This window comes from Chiloscyllium plagiosum, unplaced genomic scaffold (assembly GCF_037043375.1).
Source record: "Chiloscyllium plagiosum isolate Xiang-an unplaced genomic scaffold, Cpla_swu_hap1 HiC_scaffold_4, whole genome shotgun sequence".
Taxonomy (NCBI): Eukaryota; Metazoa; Chordata; class Chondrichthyes; order Orectolobiformes; family Hemiscylliidae; genus Chiloscyllium; species Chiloscyllium plagiosum.
In genome coordinates, this window is record NW_028270142.1 from 76,545,596 (window position 1) to 76,560,761 (window position 15,166).

General features: G+C 42.4%; 1 protein-coding gene across 2 annotated transcripts in view; it reads right to left on the reverse strand.

The window, feature by feature from the left end:
• Positions 1-14,956, reverse strand: part of xkr4 (XK related 4) — a 506,923-nt gene extending 491,967 nt beyond the window's left edge. For both annotated transcript variants that reach the window (XR_006311413.2, XM_043688364.2), the window contains exon 1: positions 14,280-14,956. Coding sequence is in view for 1 of the 2 variants with exons in the window: in XM_043688364.2 (XP_043544299.1) it covers positions 14,280-14,956 (677 nt within the window). In the remaining variant the exon portion in view is untranslated. The remainder of the gene's footprint in view (positions 1-14,279) is intronic.
• Positions 14,957-15,166: the final 210 nt, after the last annotated feature.

Consider the following 15,166-nt stretch of genomic DNA (forward strand, 5'->3'; position numbering starts at 1 on the left):
CATCCACATCCACGGCCAGAACTGGACGTAGTATTCCAAGTGAGGTCTAACCAAAGTTTTATAGAGCTGCAACAAGATCTCACGACTCTTAAACTCAATACCCCTGTTAATGAAAGCCAAAACACCATATGCTTTCTTAACAACCCTGTCCACTTGGGTGTCCATTTTAAGGGATCTATGTAGCTGCACCCCAAGAACCCTCTGTTCCTCCACACTACCAAGAATCCTATCCTTAATCCTGTACTCAGCTTTCATATTCGACCTTCCAAAATTCATCACCTTGCATTTATCCAGGTTGAACTCTATCTGCCACCTCTAAGCCCATCTCTGCATCCTGTTAATGTCCCGCTGCAGCCTACAACAGCCCTCTATACTGTCAACAACACCTCCAACCTTTGTGTCATCTGCAAACTTGCTGACCCATCCTTCAATCCCCTCATCCAAGTCATTAATAAAAATTACAAACAATAGAGGCCCAAGGACAGAGTCCTGTGGAACACCACTCACCACAGACTTCCAGGCAGAATATTTTCCTTCTACTACCACTCACTGTCATCTGTTGGCCAGCCAATTCTGTATCCAGACAGCTATGTTCCCCTGAATCCCATTCCTCCTGACCTTCTGAATGAGCCTACCATGGGGAACCTTATCAAATGCCTTGCTAAAGTCCATATGCACCACATCCACAGCTTGACCCTGATCAACTTTTCTAGTCACATCCTCAAAGAACTCGATAAGGTTTGTGAGGCATGACCTGCCCCTCACAAAGCCATGTTGACTGCATTTAATCAAGCCATGCTCTTCCAGATGGTCATAAATCCTATCCCTCAGAATCCTTTCTAACACCTTGCAGACAACAGACGTGAGACTTACTGGTCTGTAATTGCCGGGAATTTCCCTATTTCCTTTCTTGAAGAGAGGAATTACATTTGCCTCTCTCCAGTCCTCAGGTACAACTCCAGTGGAGAGCGAGGATGAAAAGATCTTCGCAAGTGGCGAAGCATTTCTCGTTTCCCAAAGCAGCCGAGGACAAATCTGGTCTGGGCCTGGCGACTTGTCAATCTTAATGTCTGACAAAATTTTCAGCACGTCAGCTTCCTCTATCTATATCCATTTCAGTATGCACACCTGCTCTTCAAAGGTATCATTCACTACAAAGTTCGTTTCTTTCGTAAGGACAGAAGCAAAAAACTCATTTAGGGCTTCCCCTACCTCCTCAGACTCCACACACAAATTCCCTACGCTATCCCTGATCGGGCCTACTCTTTCTTTGACCATTCTCTTATTCCTCACTTGAGTGTAAAATGCCTTTGTGTTCTCCCTAAACCGTTCTGCCAAGCCTTTCTCGTGCCCCCTCCTGGCTCTTCTCAGACCATTTTTAAGCTCTTTCCTTGCCTACCTGTAATCCTGTAGAGCTGAGCTTGACCCTAGCTTCCTCCACCTTACGTAAGCTACCTTTTTCCTTTTGACGAGACGCTCCACCGCTCTCATCATCCAAGGTTCCTTTATTTTACTACTTCTTGCCTGTCTCAGAGGGACATATTTATTCATCGCTTGCAACAACTCTTCCTTAAACAGTCTCCACATGTCTATAGTGCCTTTACCATGGAACAATTGCTCCCAATCCATGCTTCCTAACTCATGTCTAATCGCATCATAGTTTCCTCTTCCCCAATTAAATATCCTCCCATTTTGCCTAATACTCTCCTTCTCCATAGCTATGTAGAATGTGAGGCAGTTGTGGTCACTATCACCAAAATGCTCTCCCACCACAAGATCTGATATCTGCCCCGGCTCATTGCCGAGCACCAAGTCTAGAATGGCCTCTCCCCTCGTCGGCCTATCAACGTACTGAGTTAGGAAACCTCCTGAACACACCTTACAAAAACAGCTCCATTCAAATCTTCTGCTCGAAGGAGGTTCCAATCAATATTGGGAAAGTTAAAGTCACCCATTACAACAACCCTACTACGTCCACACTTTTTCAAAATCTGCCGAACTATGCTTTCTTCCAACTCCCTGCTGCTATTGGGGGGCCTGTAGTAAACCCCTAAAGAGGTGACTGCTCCCTTGCTGTTCCTAATTTTCACCCACACTGACTCGGTAGGCAGATCTTCCACGACAATGGAAGCTTCTGTAGCTGTGATACGCTCTCTGATTAGTAGTGCTACACCCCTTTCCATGTACTCTTACAGATTACTAAGAAAGCACATTCTTATAAATAAAACTTAGTAAATTATTTTATAGACACTAGAATGTATTAAACAAGTGATTTGGCATTGCCCAGTTACAATCCAGTGAAAGTGTTTCCATTGCAGTGATCCATTTACTGTATTATAATAAAGGCTTGCTATAAAGTTACTTTAAATTTTTGTCTGTGCCATTTAGCTAATAGTGCCAACAACGTTTTTGACAATCTGATTACATATTGTGATTTAAATACACAGTTTTTCATCAATTTATAATCCACACTCTGAAGTTATCCAAATTTCTCCCCTCCATTATTCCAAGATGTTAACAGTCTCAGCAGAAATTTAAAGGCATTTAATAAAATTAAAATGGGTTATAGCTTTGGCTAGTTAATGAGAAAATCGGTCTACAATCAAAAGTATGGTAATTGACCTTTTATGCTCCATTATTTGACTAAAAATGATTGAGAAATATTGTAGTTAGTAGTATTAGACATATTTTATAACGACCTTCTTGAAAATGTCACCAGATGTTTAGATGGAACAGATTCTTTTTTCTCTAGTGAGAAACATAAATATCCTTAAAAAAGGAAATGACTAATACAATATATATGCTGAATATAACACTGTTTATCTAGACCTCATCAGCTGCTCAGCACTGGATTCTCACTTCCTCTCAGCACCAGATTGAAATAGGTCCACACAGACCAATATCCCATCACCAAATCACCTTTATTGAATCAAGGAAAGTCCTTGACATTGATCCAGCTTCCTCAGATCCAGCTCTCAGAGTGAACAGAATTTCTGGCACTCCTGTTTATATCTGTCATCCAGGGTTCCCTAATTGGACCAGATTAACAGCCCCAATCAGGGAGCTCATGTGGTCCACTTGGTTGACTTCATTACAATCGCTATGCATACCATGAACAAAAATAGAAGAAGCCATTTTTATAGTCAACAACAGCAACTAAAAAAAGGTCGCACTAGCAACCTCAACCCAAACCACTCACAAGAATGAGATTAGTAGAAAAACTTGTGTCGATATGTAACTTCATTTTTACCACTTAGTGGTCAAAGTGAAGTTACACATCAACACAAGTCAAAACAAATCCAATTTATCATCTGAAAATATATTCATATTTTAACTTTTATCAGTCATGTGCAAAATAACACCTTTTAAATTGCCAGTCCATTTTTGAAAGCAAACCATCAATCACTAAAGCAAAGCAGCAAGTTTTCTTAATTTCTCTTACAAAATTGCCACCATGACCTCACAATATAGTACATTTGACCATCAAATTCCAAACATGGTCAAATGTGAAGTTTACATTTGGAAACTCATAGAAAAAAAACACTAAATGTTAATTAGCCAAGGTAAAATACATGAAAGGAACAGGAGAATCGACGTTTCGGGCATAAGCCCTTCTTCAGGAATGAGGGCTTATGCCCGAAACGTCGATTCTCCTGTTCCCTGGATGCTGCCTGACCTGCTGCGCTGTTCCAGCAACACATTTTCAGCTCTGATCTCCAGCATTTGCAGACCTCACTTTCTCCTCCTAAAATACATGAAGCACAGCTCCCACAGTGTGTTCACCTCAAATCAAACTAAGTTGGAAATACTCATCAGGTTGATAACCTGAAATATTGGGCTGTGTTTTATTCAGCTAAATGCCATGCTGGGAGCATGGAGTCCAGTAGCATGTCAGAAACCTGGGGTGAATGCATGTCATTTGCATTTCATTAAGTTAACACAACCACTGTACAATCATATCATTGTTGGGTTTCCTAACCAATTGGAAAGAGCAAGAATGAATTGACATACAGTTTTCAAATGCACTTTTGATGGAAACAGTCCAAACATGCAACTTAATGGAGTGTTGAGTTGGAAGCAGAATGAAAGGAAATAACAGAATGGAGTTTAGTTATTAAAAGGCATTGCCTCCTTTTAGGTATGTCTCCTATAAAGTATAATGAGGTTATCAGGGCTTGCAGAAAGAGACTGTTTCCTAAATACAGGAGGAAGAAGCCTGCAGAAAAATTGCAGAAATATCCATCCCTTTATCTATGAACTTGCCCAAATCCTCACCTCTCCACTCACCATTGACATTCAGCTTTACCCTGAAGCAATGCTGCGCCTCTTCCTCATGGTTTTTTTAAAGAATATTATTTCTCAGTATGTGGCATTGCTGGCTATGCTAGCAGTTATTGATGCTCCATAATCGCAGTGATGGACTACTTTTGGAAAATGCTGTTGAAGGAACCTTGATGATTATGAATGGAGAATATAGAAAGCTAGGCAGGAATTTACAAAGGAGGTCCTCAAGGGTAGTAATATCTGGATTACCTCCAGTGCTATGAGCTAGTGATGGTAGGAATAAAAGGATAGAGCAGATGAATGCATGGTTGAGGAGCTTGTGCAGGAAAGAAGGGTTCACATTTTTAGATCATTGCAATCTATTCTGGGGTACAAGTGACCTGTATAAGAAGGATGGATTACACCTAAATTAGAAGGGGACTAATACACTGGCAGAGAAATTTGCTAGAGCTGCTCGGGAGGATTTAAACTAGAAGGGGTGCGGGGGTGGACCCAGGGAGATAATGAGGAAAGAGATCAGTCTGAGACTGGTACAGTTGGGAAAAACAGCAAGTCAAACAGCCAGAGCAGGCAGGAACAAGGCAGACAACAAGGTAGGACTGATAAATTAAACTTCATTTATTTCAATGCAAGAGGCCTAACAGGTAAGGCAGAAGAACTCAGACAACGATTAGGAACATGAGACTGGGATATCATAGCAAATACAGAGATGTGGCTCAGGGATAGGACTGGTAGCTTTTCCCAACTGTACCAGTCTCAGACTGATCTCTTTCCTCATTATCTCCCTGGGTCCACCCCCGCACCCCTTCTAGTTTAAATCCTCCCGAGCAGCTCTAGCAAATTTCTCTGCCAGTGTATTAGTCTCCTTCTAATTTAGATGTAATCCATCCTTCTTATACAGGTCACTAGGATACAAATGCTATAGGAAGAATAAAAAGTGGGAATGAGAGGAGGTAAATTAGTGTTTTCGATAATGGATAACATTACGGATGCACTTTGGGAGTATATTCCTGGGAATACATCCAGTGAAGTTATTTGGGCAGAACTAAGAAATAAGAAAGGGATGATCACTTCATTGGGATTGTACTATAGACACCCGCCCCAATAGTCAGAGGGAAATTAGAAACAAATTTGTAAGGAGGTCTCAGTTCTCCGCAGAAATGACAGACTGGTTATGGTAGGGAATTTTTAACTTTCGAAACATAGACTGGGACTGCCACAGTGTTAAGGGTTTAGATGGAGAGGAATTTGTTAGGTGCGTACAAGAAAGTTTTCTGATTCAGTATGTGGATGTACCTGCTGGAGAAGGTGCAAAACTCTTGGGAAATAAAGCAGGGCAGGTGACTGAGGTGATTGGGGCCAGCAACCATAATTCTATTAGTTTTAAAATAGTGATGGAAAGGTTAGACAGGATCTGAAAGTTAAAGTTCTAAATCAGAAGAAGACTACTTTTGACAGAATTAGGCAAGAACTTTCAAAAGGAGAAAGTGAGGACTGCAGATGCTGGAGATTAGAGCTGAAAATATGTTGCTGGAAAAGCGCAGCAGGTCAGGCAGCATCCAAGGAGCAGGAGAATCGACGTTTCGGGCATGAGCCTCCGCCCCCACCCCCACTCCCACCTATCACCCTCACCTTAACCTCCTTCCACCTATCGCATTTCCAACGCCCCTCCCCCAAGTCCCTCCTCCCTACCTTTTATATTAGCCTGCTTGGCACAGTCTCCTCTAACTCCCATCCTGCCCCCTGTAAAAATGCCATCCCATATTCCCAAATCCTTCGTCTCCGCCGCATCTGCTCCCAGGAGGACCAGTTCTAATACTGAACAACCCAGATGGCCTCCTTCTTCAAAGACCGCAATTTCCCCCCAGACGTGATCGACGATGCTCTCCACTGCATCTTCTCCACTTCCCGCTCCTCCGCCCTTGAGCCCCGCCCCTCCACTCGCCACCAGGACAGAACCCCACTGGTCCTCACCTACCACCCCACCAACCTCCAGATACATCATATCATCCGTCGTCATTTCCGCCACCTCCAAACGGACCCCATCACCAGGGATATATTTCCCTCCCCTCCTCTATCAGCGTTCCAAAAAGACCCCTCCCTCCGTGACTCCCTCGTCAGGTCCACACCCCCCACCAACCCAACCTCCACTCCCGGCACCTTCCCCTGCAACTGCAAGAAATGCAAAACTTGCACCAACACCTCCCCCTTTACTTCCCTCCCAGGCCCTAAGGGATCCTTCCATATCTGCCACAAATTCACCTGCACCTCCACACACATCATTTACTGCATCCGCTGCACCCGATGTGGCCTCCTCTATATTGGGGAGACAGGCCGCCTACTTGCGGAACATTTCAGAGAACACCTCTGGGACACCCGGACCAACCAACCCAACCACCCCGTGGTTCAATACTTCAACTCCCCCTCCCACTCCACCAAGGACATGCAGGTCCTTGGACTCCTCCATCGCCAGACCATAGCAACACGACGGCTGGAGGAAGAGCACCTCATCTTCCGCCTAGGAACCCTCCAACCACAAGGGATGAACTCCGATTTCTCCAGTTTCCTCATTTCCCCTCCTCCCACTTTGTCTTAGTCCCAACCCTCGAACTCAGCACCACCTTCCTAACCTGCAATCTTCTTCCTGACCTCTCCTCCCCCACCTCCATTCCAGCCTATCACCCTCACCTAACCACCTTCTACCTATCGCATTTCCAATGCCCCTCCCCCAAGTCCCTCCTCCCTACCTTTTATCTTAGCCTGCTTGGCACACTCTCCTCTAAAAGAACTTTCAAAAGTCAATTGGGGATGATGTTCATAAGTAACAGGAAAGCTGAAAAATGGAAAGCCCTCAAACTTGAGATAATGAGAATCCAGAGAAATTCCTGTTAGGGTGAAAGGCAAGGCTGGAGATATAGGGAATGCTGGATAACTAGAGAAATTGATGTTTTGGTTGAGAAAAAGAAGGAAGCCTATGTCAGGTATAGACAGGAGAGATCGAGTGATTCCTCAGAAAAACATAAAGGCAGTAGGAATATACTTAAGAAAGAAATCAGGAGGGCAAAAAAAGGGCATGAGATAGCTTTGGTAAATAAGGTTAAGGAGAATAATAAGGGATTTTATTAATACATTAAGGACAAAAGGTAACGAGGGAAAGGTTAGGATCCCTCAAAGATCAGCAAGGCAGCCTACGTGTGGAGCCACAGGAGATGTGGGAAATACTAAATGAGTATTTTGCATCAGTGTTTACTGTGGAAAAGGACATGAAAGATATATAATGTGGGGAAATAGATGGTGAAATCTTGAAAAATGTTCATATTATAGAAGAGGAGGTGCTGGATGTCTTAAATACATAAAGGTGGTTATATCCCCAGGACTGTTCAGGTGTACCCTAGAATTCTGTGGGAAAGCTAGGGAAGTGATTCCTGGGCCCCTTGCTGAGATAATTGTATCATTGATAGTCACAGGTGAGGTGCCAGAAGATTGGAGGCTGGCTAATGTGTTGCCACTATTTAAGAAAAGTGGTAAAGAAAAGCTAGGGAACTATAGACCAGTGAGCCTGACATTGGTGGTGGGCAAGTTGTTGGAGGGAATTCTGAGGGACAGGCACAGGAAGGACTGATTAAGGATAGTCAACATGGCTTTGTGCATGGGAAATCATCTCTCACAAACTTGATTGATTTTTTGAAGAATTAATGAAGAGGATTTATGAGGACAGAGTGGTGGACATGATCTATATGGACTTGAGTAGGGCGTTTGACAAGATTCGTTATGGTAGACTGGTTACCAAGGTTAGATCACATGGAATACAGGGAGAATGAGCCATTTGCTTACAGAACTGGCAAGAAGGTAAAAGACAGAGGGTGCTGGGAGAGGTTTGCCTTTCAGACTAGAAGCCTGTGACCAGTGGTCATGGGGTCATAGAGATGTACAGCATGGAAACAGACCCTTTGGTCCAACCTGTCCATGCCGACCAGATATCCCAAACCAATCTAGTCCCACCTGCCAGCACCCGGCCCATATTCCTCCAAACCCTTCCTATTCATATACCCACCCAAATGCCTCTTAAATGCTGCAATTGTACCAGCCTCCACCACTTCCTCTGGCAGCTCATTCCATACACGTACCACCCTCTGCATGAAAACGTTCTCCCTTAGGTCTCTGTTATATCTTTTCCCTCTCATCCTAAACCTATGCCCTCTAGTTTGGACTCACCAACCCCAGGGAAAAGACTTTGTCTATTTATCCTATCCATGCCCCTCATAATTTTGTAAACCTCTATAAGATCACCCCTCAGCCTCTGACGCTCCAGGGAAAACAGCCCCAGCCTGTTCAGCCTCTCCCTGTAGCTCAAATCCTCCAACCCTGGCAACATCCTTGTAAATCTTTTCTGAACCCTTTCAAGGTTCACAACATCTTTCCAATAGGAAGGAGACCAGAATTGCACGCAATATTCCAACAGTGGCCTAACCAGTGTCCTGTACAGCCGCAACATGACCTACCAACTCCTGTACTCAATACTCTGACCAATAAAGGAAAGCATACCAAATGCCTTCTTCACTATCCTAACAACCTGCAACTCTCCTTTCAAGGAGCTATGAACCTGTACTCCAAGGTCTCTTTGTTCAGCAATACTCCCTGGGACCTTACCATTAAGTGTATAAGTCCTGCTAAGATTTGCTTTCTCAAAATGCAGCATCTTGCATTTATCTGAATTAAACTCCATCTGCCACTTCTCAGCCCATTGGCTCATCTGGTCCAGATCCTGTTGTAATCTGAGGTAACCCTCTTCACTGTCCACTACACCTCCAATTTTGGTGTCATCTGCAAACTTACTAACTGTGCCTCTTATGCTCACATCCAAATCATTTATGAAAATGACAAAAAGTAGAGAACCCAGCACTGATCCTTGTGGCACTCCACTGGTCACAGGCCTCCAGTCTGAAAAACAATCTTCCACCACCACCCACTGTCTTCTACCTTTGAGCCAGTTCTGTATCCAAATGGCTAGTTCTCCCTGTATTCCATGAGGTCTAACCTTGCTAATCAGTCTCCCATGGGGAACCTTGTCGAACGCCTTACTGAAGTCCAGATAGATCACATTACTGCTCTGCCCTCATCAATCCTCTTCGTTACTTCTTCAAAAAACTGCCACAAGGATCATTGATGGGTCCACTGCTTTTTGTCATTTGTACAAATGATTTTGATGTGAACATAGGAGGTATAATTAGTAAGTCTGCAGATGACACCAAATTGGAGGTGTAGTGGACAGCGAAGATGGCTACCTCAGAGTGCAACAGAATCTTGATCAAGTGGATCAATGGGCCAAGGAGTCGCATATGGAGTTTAATTTTGATAAATGTGAGGTGCTACATTTTTGAAAGGCAATTCAGGGCAGGCCTTATGTACTTAATGGTATGGTCCTGGGGAGTGTTGCTGAACAAAGAGACTTTGGAGTATAGGGTCATAATTCCTTAAAAGTGGAGTCACAGAAAGAAGGCATTAGGTATACTTTTCTTTATTGGGCAGAGCATCGAGTATAGGTGTTGGGAGACCATGTTGTGGCTGTGCAGGACAGTGGTTAGACACCTTTTGGAATATTGTGTGCAATTCTGGTCTCCCTCCTATGGGAAACATATTGTGAAACTTGAAAGTGTTCAGAAATGATTTACAAGGATGTTACCAGGGTTGACCAATAGCTGAATAGGCTGGGGCTGTTTTCCCTCACGTGTATGAGGCTGAGGGGTGGCCTTATAAAGGTTATAAAATCATGAGAGGCATGGATAGGGCAAATAAGACAGTTGATAAGCACATCGACCTGGACCCAATATACCGACCACTGCAACGGACAGCTGGAACTGACAACCGGAAGCGGCAGATTCAAACCACTACAAATGCCGGAGGAAAGATCACAGAAGCACTTCACAGGAGGCTCCCAAGCACTGAGGACGTCACCAAGACAGGGGACGAAACGACATCTGCAACACAAATTCCCAGCTCAGCAAACAGAAACACAATAACAGTCCAAACTATGCTAAACTTCACATAGTTGCTGATCCTTCAGAGCAGTTAATAAATTGGATGCATTTCAGTGAATGAGCAGAGAATATACAATAATCCACAGGCATTCCAGTTGTATATTACTTGCAGAGACAAAGAAGTCTGTCTCAGGCATGAGCGTCACTGGCCTTTGTGATAATGTATTCATCATGCAATAATGGATGAATACATGCAGCCCTCAATAAATATCAGTATGAAACTCTCGCCTTGCTTGCTCCTCATCCCACAGATCTGCAGCAAGGTGTTCTCCACTCAATGTTAACAGCAAAGTGCAGCCAATCTTTAGAGGGATGATGTGAAAGGAAATATAGAAGTGAGTACTTTTCTTGAAGCACTTCTACTTCTCAACTACTTCATCCCACTCTCAGTCAATATTTCACATCCAGTTTGGGTGCAGATGCCTGAGTGTAACATTGTGCAGGTGGAATAATCTTTGGCAGGTCCTTCAAAGACTCCAAAACCCAGAGCATGAAAATCTTAGCAGTCAGAAGAGGGATTGAGCTGTTTGGCTCGAGCACAGGAATGGTAAAATGTTTAAAAAAATTAAAGACTGAAGATCACAATAGTGAATGTTGGGTGTGTTGCACACTAGTAGATTGATATGTTTCATTTCTTTTTAATTTTTAAGCAACATATATATTTTATTTTATCCATTTTCCCATGTTTGCAATTTCTGGATATTGCCTGGCAAGGAGACATTTCAATTATAATGACTACGACACAAACTGACACCACAATGGAGATTTCTTTACAAGACGTTTGGTGTTAATGTAATTTTGGAGTAAGTGGCTTTTGTGTCAAATAGTGAAACCTAAGTGAGCTTCACATTGATGAAGATATCCAGGGCTACTGTCTTGGCCACATCACTTTCCATCTGCTCTTCCTTGCAATATTCTGAAGAGATTATATGCTCTGCTCTTTGTCACACTACAGGTTCAAAGATTACTACTGTGCAATGATTTACACAGTACTATATCGCTTCTCAACAAGCAAACAACTGGTGAATCTGCTTTCAAAGTGTGAAAAAAAAGAATGGATCAGCAAAACATTATCGCAACTGTTTACTTATATCTTCATAAGCATCATATTCTGCTTTTGTTAAAATGTTCACCTAGTTATGTTACCTAATGTCATTCATGTAGGATGAGAAGTTATTTACATTTTTAACTTGTTCTGATATGGTAATGATGAATTTTGATAAGTGTTACAAAATCTTAAGGAACTTGATTAAGTGTAATAAGCCTTTGCACCATGTAGTGTAATTATGGTTTAACGGTTATTGGGCATTTTGTGGAAGCCCCTGAATTGCATGTGTTTGAATTCGGATAACATCCATTCCTCCCAAACAGTTCAAACTTGTTATATTATAATACATTTGGCATGCAATTTGATCTAAGTAAAAGCATTCATGAAATAATTCCACAGAAAACATTTACACTTTAAAAATGTATTATTTTCTTTCTTCTACAACTGTCAGTAGATTGACTGATTATATTTATTGGGTATTAAAACCTCAAGATTGTAGCAATATTTATTCCTTGCATTGGGAGCTTTTGTTCAAGTAAGTTGCATTGTTACATCAGATTTTTATGTCTTGGTCATGTATGGTTATCTTGGCCAGTTTCAGTCTGAGCGTATTTTATGAATAAAGGAATCTGAAGAATACAATACCATCTAAAGGAATACTTCATGTGAATTAAGAAATATTCCCAATTTTGCAACAGTATGGTCTCCATTCTAATAAACATTTAATCAAAGCATGGAAACCTTAACCCTGATGATACTTATTCTCTTTCATTTTAGAAATGTTGTCATACCTTTTTATAAGGCATGAAACAAATGGCTGGAAATGTGTTGCTGGAAAAGCGCAGCAGGTCAGGCAGCATCCAGGGAACAGGAGAATCGACGTTTCGGGCATAAGCCCTTCTTCAGGAATCTTATGCCCGAAACGTCGATTCTCCTGTTCCCTGGATGCTGCCTGACCTGCTGCGCTTTTCCAGCAACACATTTCCAGCTCTGATCTCCAGCATCTGCAGACCTCACTTTCTCCATGAAACAAATGGCTTTAAAATTAAAATATATTGGTGATTGTAACCAAAGGCTATGAACAAATATTACCATATGATTTTGTGATAGAATTCTGCCTAATATATGATTAATCAGGTGATAAATTATGTTGCATTTCTAAACCGATCAACAGTGCCACAGTAGTGTTAATCATGTCATTACTGGTGGATGAAAATTACATCACACCTTACAATTAGAATTTAATGGTCTGTGATGTGAAAAATCACTTTCACACACAACACGAGTAATGACCCCTAAATAACAAGAATATAGAACTGAGCAGTTGTGGCTTACTAATATTCTAATATTGGTAAAATAGCTCATGCCATAAAATAGTTCTGAACTGTGCTCTTTTAAAGTCATGAAAAGCCAATGGTAATGTATTGGTCTGCTAGTGATTTATTGCAATTCCATTTTAAAATGTTCTTTTGAAATAGGAGGAAATAGTATATGACAAAATGGATATCATTCAATTTTTTTCAAGGAAAGTGTTATTAAAGTTCAAATTCTATCTGAGAAAAAAAATCCACTATTTTGTGGATGAGTTAATTTGATAACATCAATTAATATCTAAAATTCAAATTTGTTTTATCTTTAAAGCAATGTAGTAAGCTTGAATGTGATTTAATACCATTTATAGAGTTGACAGAGTTACTTTGGAAATTAATGTTATATTCAAAATGTATGAACAAACACCAATTCAATATTTTCAACCTTTATCTTCTCAAAAGTTCCCAGCCTGTCATTGAACCGCAGTCGTCTTCCTGTAACATATACTTACGACTAAAGGAGACATCGACAATTTTTTCTCTCAAATAAACGTTACATTTAAGCAGCAGGTTTCTGAATAATAGCTACAAACACAAAATACTCGTGTCTATTTCTAAACAGCGTACGGATTATTTTCGCACATGTATCAGACTCACAAAGTGAAACGCATAATCTAACACCGAACATAATCACAAAATTACTAGTTGACTAAACGAATTGAAGTACCCAGCAATAATAAGTATGGAAACAGCAGTGCTGATTAATTATAGGGGAACGATCATGACTGGAATCTATTTGTAGTCCAAAGAAGGATCACAACTAATGCAGAATCCACGCACAGGTCCGTTTAAAGCTCAAGTCTAATCTGCGCAGTATTCACTTCAGTTCTAAAATAATTTAATAGCGTTATTAAACTGGAAGATATCGATATTTTACCCCGTGAACTGAAGTTAGAGTGCTTTGCAAAATACTTCTTATAGAAACGCTTAGCTTTTCAATTGGAAGTCATGATGTGTACAAAAAAATAATATTTAAGGAAGTCCTAATGCGTATATGGTGCACAAATCATTCAGGCGAATATTTAATACGGCTTTGCTGCAATAATGCCAATACCTTTCATCAACCTTACAATATTGGGTAGGTGGAAATCAGATGCGAATCCTGCATCAGCAAGAAATTTTTATTTTCAAATCTGCAAATTTAAAAGAATAGCCCCGAACGCTATATGTGAACACTTCCGGTCTCCCGAGAGGTATGACAACATTCTTTAAATGGTGCAGAATTGTGTCCTCACAAAGCAACCAACAAAGCAACACCTAGCACAGATCTCACTGACAACAATATTCTGAATGGTTGAATGCATTGACACTAAAATGACGCCAAACCATCAACATTAACAAACAATTAGCATCTTGAATAATTTCGAATTTGTCCGCACTTCCAGACCTTTACAAGACAAGTGTCAGGGTGATTTGTACTGGAGTATTGGAATGACAATTACTGGAGGGCCAGCTTACATTAGCAGATTTTGGTTTGTGTTACTGCATGTGCGATGTGGTTTGCTTTTCCCACAGCTATTGCTACAGTGATTTGGTTACCTCCAGAGCTGTCCCAGCTGAAGGATGTGGATGACTGACTGTAGGAGCCAAATGCAGAAGGAACATGAAGATGCCTTGCTGCCTTTGCCGATGTTCTTGGTCCTTGTGGTAGAAGGCTGACGTTGTGGAGATCGGGCGTCGGTCTCGCCACCTCCCCCAGCGCTGCTCAGTAACTTGCCATCCACGGGGCTGCTGCTGTGGGCACCGGCTCCGTTGTTAGCGCCGAAGTCGTGGATGAACCATCTGAAACTGAAGACCTGCACGGCCAGGGAGCCCAGCACCACGAAGAAGAGAGTCAATCCGAACCACCAGTAACGGGAATGCAGGTAATAGTCCACGGCCAGCCACACGTCCGTGCCAACGTCGGAGAAATAGACAGTCACCGCGGCCACGATCCACAGGCCGTCCCATAGGGTGTACCTCTGTTGTCGGGCGAAGCGCAGGCAGCGACCCCGGCACAGCCCCGTGCAGCAGCGGGAGGACAGCTCCGCTGAGCCGGGCGCTACGCTCACCCTTTCCCGTTCCTGCTCGTGCTCGTCCTCCTCCTGCTGCTGTTGTTGCTGCTGTCCATGGTCCTGATGCTGCTTCGAGCATGAATGCTCCGAATTCTGCAAAGGGGTAAAAGCCACGTCGCTCTTCTTCTTCATCTTTAACAGTCCGTCCGACTTGGCAGCCATCAGACTGCCGGTCCCTCCTCCTCCACTCCCTCTCTCGATCCTTTCCTGGTTTCCTCTCACCTCTCTCTCTCTCTGGTGCCGTCAGTGAATAGGGCGACCTCCACTTCCGGTATGTGAAACTGGTTAGATAGCACTAAACTTCCGCTATCTCTCCCTGATGCCTATTGCAAAGAAAGATGCTGTCATCACTCTCACCGAATAGGCATTCGC